Source organism: Pan troglodytes, chromosome 9 (genome assembly GCF_028858775.2).
Source record: "Pan troglodytes isolate AG18354 chromosome 9, NHGRI_mPanTro3-v2.0_pri, whole genome shotgun sequence".
NCBI lineage: Eukaryota > Metazoa > Chordata > Mammalia > Primates > Hominidae > Pan > Pan troglodytes.
In genome coordinates this window covers 115,837,314-115,847,528 of record NC_072407.2, presented here as the reverse complement: position 1 = coordinate 115,847,528, position 10,215 = coordinate 115,837,314, and the positions used below count along the sequence as shown (strand labels likewise).

General features: G+C 45.5%; 1 protein-coding gene across 50 annotated transcripts in view; it reads left to right on the top strand.

Moving 5' to 3' along the window:
- The first annotated feature begins 441 nt into the window (after nucleotides 1-441).
- The window catches only part of USP28 (ubiquitin specific peptidase 28), a 77,674-nt gene continuing 67,900 nt past the window's right edge, over nucleotides 442-10,215 (top strand). For 8 of the 50 annotated variants that reach the window (XR_010147677.1, XM_063784514.1, XM_054662704.2 and 5 more), the window contains exons 1-2: nucleotides 476-601; nucleotides 1,172-1,536. Coding sequence is in view for 27 of the 50 variants with exons in the window: in XM_063784514.1 (XP_063640584.1) it covers nucleotides 1,366-1,536 (171 nt within the window). In the remaining 23 variants the exon portion in view is untranslated. Of the gene's footprint in view, nucleotides 602-1,171; nucleotides 1,537-10,215 lie in introns of all 50 variants that reach the window. The other 42 variants (XM_063784522.1, XM_063784521.1, XM_063784519.1 and 39 more) reach the window with 16 other exon arrangements.

Below are 10,215 nucleotides of genomic sequence, written 5' to 3'. Positions count from 1 at the left end.
AAGATGGTGAACACTTCTTCATGTCATTGGAGTTGGAAATGGCTACAAAGCCTGGTGGGAAATCCTTTATTCCACGGTCATTCGGCAGTTTCCCACGGCGGGGGAACAGTTTTAACTCGCCCGTGGGGAGGGTGGAGCCGGAGGTCAGTCCTACAAATGAGGTTTTGAGGGCAGAGAGCGGAGAAGACTCAAGAACGCGGCTCCCAGGATTCGCAAACCCAGTTCCCGGACACTGGCAGCGCGGCCCGCAGCCTCCACCGGCTGTGAAGCTGACCAGCAGCGACAGGCGGGGCCGGGGTCACGTGACCGACGTCTGGTCAGCCGGGCGTGCGCGGGAGCACGCAGAATTGTTCGGCCCCGGGCCGCGCGCCTTGCGTGCGCGCGCATGCCGGGGGCGTGGCATGTGGGCCAAGTCTCCGGCGCGCGCTGCGGGCGGGGGCGGGACGGAGCGGGGTGGAGGGCTGGGGCGGGGCCTAGTCCTGAGAGGCTGGGCCGGCGGCGGCTGCGGCGGGAGACCGGTGACCCGCGGCTGGGCGCCTCGGCCATGACTGCGGAGCTGCAGCAGGACGACGCGGCCGGCGCGGCAGACGGCCACGGCTCGGTGGGCTCCGCGTCGGCGAGCGGGAGCTGGGGGCGGGCTCCAGGCCCTGAGGGGAGCGTGCGGGGCCTGCAGGGCTGCGGGTTGCGGGCTGCGGAGGGCGCCCCGGCCGGGCGGGACAGGGGGTGCGCCCGCGAGCGTGGGTGAGAAGGCCAAGGGCTCTGCGGGGCTCGGGCCGCGGAGATTGAGGACTGCATCTTCGCGTCCGTGGGCGAGCTGAAGTTGTAGGGGGATTTCCAGATTTTGGAAAACCAAATATAAAGGGCTGGACGTGGGGTTCTCCGCCGCAGGGATCAGTAAGGTGAGCCCTCCTGGGCCCCGTCCGGGGTGAGAAACTTCCGAAAGCGGCAGCGTTGGTTGGTTTTGTTTTGTTTTGCTTTGACTTTTAAATCAGTTTTATGGCGGCGTTTTTAAAAGGTTAAAGCAGACCGAAGTTATCTCACTTAAAGTCCGGAATTAATCACCGTCTTCTATAAGACCAGGGGTCCCAGTTACCACCACTCCCCTCCCTCCCAACCCGGCTTTAAAAACAAAACAGCGCAGCCTCCCCAATTATTGCCTTCATCGCTCTAGATTTTTAAGGAGGGGGAGGAGCTGCGTGATGAATAGAAAGTCTACTGATGATGATCTCCTGTTCCCAATGTCTAAGAAGATTGAAATCAATATAAGGACTTCTGATCTAAGAATCTGGTGAGAGTGAAAGAACCCTGGTTTGAGAGAAAAGCTAATGTCTGTATGAAGAAACTTGGGAAGAGGGCAATTTGAGCATGTCTTCTAGTGTTACTTCGGAATGTTATAACTTAACACCACCTCCTCACCCCTCAAGTACTGCACTTTTTCAAGAGAAAACGGGAAATCTGTGCCAGTTGTTCAAATACGAGTTTGGAGATGAGAAACTTTATATTTGTCATACAAAGCTGGCAGACAGATACCCTCAGGTGAGAATCCTTTTATACCTTTTTACTCTTTTGTCTGGAAGGCCAGTAGTATTTAGCATGGAGGCACTTTTTTTTTTTTTTTTTTTTTTTGCGACAGAGTCTCCCTCTGTTGCCTAGGCTGGAGTGCTGTGGCGCGATGTCGGCTCACTGCATCCTCCGCCTCAGCCTCCCGAGTAGCTGGTATTACAGGTGCTCGCCACCGGCCCGGCTAATTTTTGTATTTTTAGTAGAGTCGGGGTTTCACCATATTGGTCAGGCTGGTCTCAAACTCCCGACTTCAGGTGATTTGCCCGCCTCGGCCTTCCAGAGTGCTGGGATTACAGGCGTGAGCCACCGCGCCCAGTCTGGACGCACTTTTTTTTTTTTTTTTTCCCAGACGGAGTCTCACTTTGTCGCCCAGGCTGGGGTGCAGTGGCGCGATCTCGGCTCACTGCAACTTCCGTCTCCCGGGTTCAAGCGATTGTCCTGCCTCAGCCTCCCGAGTAGCTGGGACTACAGGCGCGTGCCACCACGCCCAGCTAATTTTTGTATTTTTAGTAGAGATGGGATTTCACTATGTTGGCCAGGATGGTCTCGATCTCTTGACCTCATGATCCGCCCGCCTCGGCCTCCCAAAGTGCTGGGATTACAGGCGTGAACCAGGGCGCCCAGCCTGGATGCACGTTTTAAAACTCATGTAGAAAAAGATACTTCCAGGTCCTGGGCTCCGAAACGAAAGTATCATGCACTGACTTCTAATGGAAATATTATTGTTAGATGTTCACAAGTGCCTATTGAAATGTGTCAAGATTTTTCTCTGGCTTCAGAGGTCAGTTCTATTTGTTTTTAGCACAGTGATTTAAAAACATGGGAAAATTTTAGTTTGGAGACTATCATATTGATTTAGAGAAGAGACTATTTTAAGGGAGAGAGAAGTCATATTTAAATTTGTCGTGGCTCAGTCATTTAAGACCATGTGCCTATTAATCAGTGGCATCTTCATTTACCTCTGCCGCAGTTTGAGTAGTGACCCTATTTCAGCATTCTCCATTTGAGACTGTGTGTGAGCTACTTGATGAGCATTTGTATGTAAGTCATAGCTATTTTGGGAAGGCTTGGAACTCCAGTGGCTGTGGCTGGCTGGAGTACTCTGATTCCTGGCCACCTGCAGAGTGATGACATTTACTGTTCTTCCCAGTGATTTGCCCTATACGGAAAGCTGATAAGCTTGGAATGCTTGATAATGTTTGCCCCTTTTATTTTTGCTAATAAAATGCTTCAAGTTACCAGGATAGGTTGAAGGAACTTACAGGAAAAGTACCTTTTGATCTTACAGGAAAGATTTTAATAACTTCTTCCTCATCTTGGTAAGTTTCATGTTAGAATGGATTCTTTTATTTTGAACTCTCTGAGGCATTCTACCTTTCCCTTAAAGGATATTTCATTGTTCTAGTTGAGGAGAGCTATCCTTCCCTGACACTCAGAAGCTATTTAAAGGCTAGACTGCTTCCCTTCCCTTATTGGTCAGTTGTACACAGGACAGACAAAACCCTTTATGGCCTCCCAAGAATTTTAGTGAGAGAAATATGTAGTACTCTTGAAATATGCTGTCAGTATGGACTCGAATCTGAGAGTAGACACTTTATGATTTCACTAAATCCTCTAGACTGCAAACTGGTATTCGAATATCTAAAGAGATTACATACTGACAGATTCCTGTATTTTAATCAATTCTTGACTTCGATAGCAGCAAAGTTTACTGTTATTACAGGAGAAACAACTTGAAGTCAGTTTGGTTCTTATAAACCTGTCATTCTTGGCAGCTGTACTGAGGGTTCACATCACACATTCTTTATGTCAGCTGAAGCCTTATAAAAACCTGCCAGTTTCAGTGAAAATTTAATGCCCTTTTTGCTTTCTCTTGATTTATTGACCTTTCGTTTCCTTTTACTTTGTCTCATTAACTGATTTTTAAAACATCAGTAAGTCAGTGGTTGGTTCCACAACTCTCATGCCCCTCTGCCCCCAAATGCAAACAGTATTTTTTTTTTTTTTTTTGAGACGGAGTCTCGCTCTGTTGCCCATGCTGAAGTGCAGTGGCGCAATCTCTGCTCACTGCAAGCTCCGCCCCCCGGTTCATGCCATTCTCCAGCCTCAGCCTCCCGAGTAGCTGGGACTACACGCGCCCACCACCACGCCCGGCTGATGTTTCTGTATTTTTAGTAGAGACGGGGTTTCACAGTGTTCGCCAGGATGGTCTCGATCTCCTGACCTCATGATCCGCCCGCCTCGGTCTGCAAACAGTATTTTTAAGACTTACTGGCAAATAGCATCTTATCAGGCGAGATCTCTCCATGTGTTCTGTTTCATCAAAGAAATTAAATCAATAGTAAAATGAAGCAAGTACTTAACAAGGAAAATAATGCTAGTAATAGTAATAGCTAATGCTAATTGAGCATGCACTATGTGCCAGACTCTGTGCTCAGAATTTAACATAGCATTCTCTCAGTACTTACACAACTCCATGAAGTTTCTATGAGAAGGCTTATACTTGTTAAGTAATTCGTCCAAGGTCACCCAGTGAGGATATGGTACAGTTGGAATTGTATCTAGGCAGTTCTGACCCCAAGAGCCCAAGGCACCCCTGGTCCTATCTCATAGTTGATGGGCCCATTGCCCTGGATCACAGACTTTCCACTACTCTTATAATGCCTTTTCTAGAACTCTCCTGATGTTTTAAACTTCCAGTCCTCCCTACAGTCTTTCTAAATAGATAATCTTCTTTTCTACTTGACTGAGCTCGCTGATGTCTAAAAAGAGCTCCCTGCCTTATGTTTTGTCCCCCTCTCCCTACGCCATCTCATCTCTTTTCTCTTATTTCAGTGGAAAAGGTTCCCTTCCTTTTTCCCCCTTTCATTTCTTAGAGATAAACCTAGATTAATGGTTTTTACTAGGGAGAGATTTTGTAATCTAGGAAGCATTTGGCAATGTCTGGAGACTTTGATTGTGACTCTGGAGGGAGGATGCTACTGGAATGTAGTGCGTAGAAGCCGGGAATGCTGCTGAACATCCTGCAGTGTACGGGAGTAAGCCCCTCTAGACAGAGTTATGTGTAAATTGTATAAAATAGTGCTGAGCTTGACAAACTCTGATCTAGATGATGTCTCTCTTCTCTTTCTATTATGTCCCTTCTCCTTAGTCCTAGTCTAACCCCCAGACACCTTCACTGTCTTCTCCCTTGCTACTCACATTATGGTCCACAGACCAGCAGCATTCACATCCCCTAGGATTTAGACATGCAGAAAGTTGAGTGTGCTAGAGCCAGCTTGCTCTGCCTCTCCAGCCGATTTTGTACATCTCTTTCCAGCTCTGTGTTCAATGACCTCATGTTGATAACTGTGCCAAGGTGGGAATATTTATACCAAGGAAACAAGCATACACTGCCAATCAGCATACCACTGCCTGTACCCCCACTCTAGACCTATTCAATCAGTTTCTGCCTTTTGACAAGATTCTTGGGTGATTCATTTGCATATTACATTTTGAATTTGCATTTTCCATTTTACCGTGCACTTGTCCTCTATCTTGAAACCAAATAACAACAACAAAAGTGTCTATTGCTCAGTCCAGCTGTTGTCTCTACCTTCCTCCTTTTGTTTGCTTTTGGAACAAAGTTTCTAACCCCACCTGTTTCATTTCTAAAACATTTTTCCAGTGACAATCTATTCAGACTCAATATACAAAACTTGGAAAATACAGACTTGAGCAAGACTAACTCTTAGCTGACAGGAGATTGAGGGAGGTTGGTTCCCAGATTCTGCTACAGAGCTTAAGGTGGCAATAACAGCTTCTGCAAAAGCCAAATAGTGAGATGGCCATGTCTGGGCTCCAGCAAATGGCTGATTGTTCAGAGGCCTGCAGAGGGATGACTAGGCAGCAGCAGGTTAGGTTGAAAGGCAGTGAGTGGTTTTATGTAATCAGAATCTGCTCAGCAGCCTACTTTGCCAAGGCAGGATCTCTCCCTCTGTCACCCAGACTGGGGTGCAGCAATGTAATTATAGCTCACTTTGGCCTTGACCTCCTAGGCTTAAGCGATCCTCCCACCTCAGCCTCCTGAGTAGCTGGGACCACAGGCGTGCATCACCGCACTTGGCTGTTTTTTTAATTTTTTATAGAGACGAGGTCTTGCTATGTTGCCCAGGCTGGTCTTGAACTCCTGGGCTCAAGCAGTCCTCCTGCCTTGGCCTCCCAAAGTGTTGGGATTACAGGCATGAGCCACCACACCTGGCCCCCTCATACTTTTATTATTTTATGCTTTTATGATCCCTCATTACCACTTTTTTGCTGATACTTTTTTTGTTGTTTTGTTTTTTGAGACGGAGTTTCGCTCTTGTTGCCCAGGGTGGAGTGCATTGGCACGATCTTGGCTCACTGCATCCTCCGCCTCCTGGGTTCAAGTGATTCTCCTGCCTCAGCCTCCCGAGTGGCTGGGATTACAGGCATGCACCACCATGCCCAGCTAATTTTGTATTTTTAGTAGAGACAGGGTTTCTCCATGTTTGTCAGGTTGGTCTTGAACTCCTGACCCCAGGTGATCTGCCCACCTCAGCCTCCCAAAGTGCTGGGATTACAGGCGTGAACACCTGGCTCCAAATCTACATTTCTAATCCTGAGTTGCAAATGACTTCTATACTCTGTTTCCCAGTGCTTTTTGAACAGGTCTGCTTGAATATCAACCTCCTTGGCTATAAACGTTTGCTTCATACTTATTTTCCCAGGGTTGTTATACTAGGCATGGGAGTGTACACTTGTATTACTAGTGTCTGCCATATGCTATGTACCACCCTAAGCACTTTTCCATACATTTTTATTTACAAAAACCCAGCAAGGTGTGAACTATTACCCTATTACTGATGAGGAAACTGAGACGTCTTGTTTGTTTTTTGAGATAGGGTTTCACTCTGTCACCCAAGCTGGAGTGTGGTGACACCGTCAAGGCTCACTGCAGCCTTGACCACCCAGACTCAAGCAATCCTCAGACACTTGAGTAGCTGGGACCACAGGTATGCACCACCACACCTGGCTACTTTTGTTTTATTTTATTTTTTGAGACGGACCGCAGTCTGTTGCCCAGGATGGAGTACAGTGGCGTGAGCTCAGCTCACTGTAACCCCCGCCTTCCGGGTTCTATTGATTCTTCTGCCTCTGCCTCCCAAGTAGCTGGGATTACAGGCACATGCCACCATGCCTAATTTTTGTATTTTTAGTAGAGACGGGGTTTCACCATGTTGGCCAGGCTGGTCTCGAACACCTGACCTCCGGTGATCCGTCTGCCTTGGCCTCCCAAAGTGCTGGGATTATAGGCGTGAGCCACCGAACCCAGCCTGTGGTTAATTTTAAAAGTTTTTTTAGCAATGGGGTCTCTCTGTGTTGCCCAGGCTGGTCTCAAACTTATGAACCAAGTCATCCTGCCTCAGCCTGCAAAAGTGCTGGGATTACAGGCATGAGCCACCGTGCCTGACCTCAGATGTTAGTATGCCTTATAAGGGCCTCATATGAGATTTATTTTATTTATTCCTTTTCTTTCTTTTGTCTTTTTTTTTTTTTTTTTTTTTTTTTTTGAGACATGGTCTTACTCTGTCACCTAGGCTGGAGTAGTGCAGTGGCTCTATCATGGCTCACTGCAGCCTCAACCTCCTGGGCCCAAGCAATTCTCCTACCTCAGCCTACAGAGTAGCTGGAACTACAGACATGTGCCACCATGCCTAGCTAATATTTTTAGTTTTTGTAGAGATGGGGGGTCTCTTTATGTTGCCCAGGCTGGTTTTGAACTCCCGCGCTCCAGTGATCCTCCCGCCTGAGCCTCCCAAAGTTTTGGGATTACAGGCGTGAACCATGGTACCTATCTCTTTTTTTTCTTTATTCGTATGAGATTTTAAACTGAAGTCTGTTTGCTTCTATCTTACAGATGAGAAATGCAGCTTATGACCATGATTGAATTATAAGTAGCAGAGCTGTGACTTCAAGCCATTCTGACTTGAAGCATAACATTTCTCCGACTTTAGTACAAGCCTTTCTAAAACCAAAGTTTCTGACTTACCACTTGACTATGTAGCACTTTAATAACTTTAATAATTTTAATAACTTTTCATTGAACCCTCATAGGCACTCTATGAAATAAAATTTAGTATGAGCAGGAAGTAGAATTTGCAAAGTGACACAGCAAGTAAGTGATAAAACCAAAACTATAACACAGGATATCAGTATTTTTACTGTAAACTCTAGAGGAGTTTAGTTGGACAGGCAAGTCCCAGTATTTTTCATTTCTATTGCGTTTCTTCATTTTGCTAACAATTTATTTGCAGTACTTCCTTTGATAGTCATACAGGGCTGTCAAAGCTTTTGGTGTACTTCATTTTCCATTCTGGAAACTGATGCTGAGGAAGATTGAGATTTGCCAGGAGGCTGATGTGTGCTGGAGTCTGGGCTGCATGGCACTATTTCCAGCGTCTAGGCTTTCTACGTAAAACAGGGGTCAAAATATCAGACACACAAAACCAAACTAAAGATCTGCCTCAGTAAGTACCAGCTGCATGCTACATGATGGCTGGTAGGCACTTTAACCCTAAGAAGATTTTCTAAACAACATTTTCTTTTTCAATCTTCTTGCCCAAGTTAGTACTTTCTTGTGTCCCCTCCCTCCCTCCCTTCCTCCCTTTCTTCCTTTCTTCCTCTCTTCCTCCCTCCCTTCCTCCCTCCCTCCCCCCTTCCTTCTTTCCTTCTTTCCTTTTGTGTGGGGATGTGTATACAGGTTTCCTTATTCATTTGTTTTTTCATAGAGTTGGGGTCTAGCTATGTTGCTCAGGCTGGAGTGCAGTGGCTATTCACAGGCATGATCGTGGTGTACTACTGTTTGAAAATCCTGGGCACAAGTGATCATTCTGCCTCAGCCTGCTGCAGAGCTGGAACTACAGGTGTGTGCCACTGCACCCAGGTGATTTTTTTTTTCAATTGAGGCAAAATTTATATAACATTAAATTATTTTAAAGTGGGGCTGGGTGAGGTGGCTCACTGAGGTCAGGAATTCAAGACCAGCCTGGCCAACATGGTGAAGCCCCGTCTCTACTAAAAAATATAAAAATTAGCCAGATGTGGTGGTGAGCACCTGTAATTCCAGCTACTTGGGAGGCTGAGGCAGGAGAATCACTTGAACCCGGGAGGCAGCGGTTGCAGTGAGCCGAGATCATGCCACTGCACTCTAGCCTGGGTGACAAGAGTAAAACTCTGTCTCCAAAAAAAAAAAAAGTTCAAGTGTACAAGTTCAGTGACATTTAATATATTCACAATATTGTGCAATCACCAATTCCGTCTAGTTCTAAAACATTTTCATTACCCTGAAAGAAAACTTTGTAACCATTAAGCAGTCACTCCCTATTCCCCCATGCCCTCCACCCCTGGCAATACCAATCTACTTTCTGTCTCTAGATTTACCTATTAGAGAGATTTCATGTAAATGGATCATGCAATATGTGACCTATTATGTGTGGCATCTGTCGTTTATTGTAATGTTTTTGAGATTTGTTCAAGTTGTAGCATGTATGAGTTTTTCATTTTAATCACTGAGTAATATTCCACTGTATGTATAGATATGTTTTGCGTGTCCATTCTTCCATTGACGGACATTTGAGTTATTTACACCTTTTGGTTATTATGAATAGTTCTGTTATGAATATTCATATACTTGTATTTGAGTACCTGTTTTCCGTTCTTTTGGGTATATACCTAGAAGGAATTGTTGACTCATATGGTAATTCTATGTTTAACTTCTTGAGGAACTGCCAGACTGTTTTCCAAGGTTGCTGGGGAAGTTTTATATTCCCACCAGCAATACACAAGGGTTCTAGTTTTTCTCTTTCCTCATCAAACACTTGTTATTTTTTGTTTTTGTTTGATAATAGTCATCCTAATGGGTGTGAAGTGGCATCTCATCATGATTTTGATTTGGCCATGTTAATGTTATGGCTAATGTTAAGTGTCTTCATAAACTTATTGACTATTTATATATCTTCTTTGGAGAAATATCTTTTTAAGTTCTTTGTCCATTTTTGAATTGGGTTGTCTCGTTTTTTGGTTGTTGACTTAAAGGGAGTTCAAAGAGAGTTTTTTATATCATCCAGATGCTAGACTCTTACCAGATAAATGATTTAAAAGTATTTTCTCCCATTGTCTTTTCACTTTCTTGATAATTTGTACACTGTGTATTTCTTTTTTCTTTTTTTCTTTTTTTTCCCCAAGACAGAGTCTGGCTCTGTCACCTAGGCTGGAGTGCAGTGGCCTGATCTCGGCTCACTGCAACCTCCGCCTCCTGGGTTCAAGTGATTCTCTTGCCTCAGCCTCCCAGGAAGCTGGGATTACAGGCGCGTGCCAACACACCTGGCTAATATTTGTATTTTTAGTGGAGACGGTTTCACCATGTTGGTCAGGCTGGTCTTGAACTCCTGACCTCAGGTGATCCACACTGGCCTCCCGGAGTGCTCGGATTACAGGCATGAGCCACCGTGCCCGGCCAGCACTGTATATTTCTTGTTGGATTTCTTGATGTATGTGTTTATTTCTTGAATTTGTATACCGGTTGTCTTTTCACTTTCTTGATAATGCCCTTTGATCCAGAAAAGTACATCAGCCCACTTCAGTGTCCCA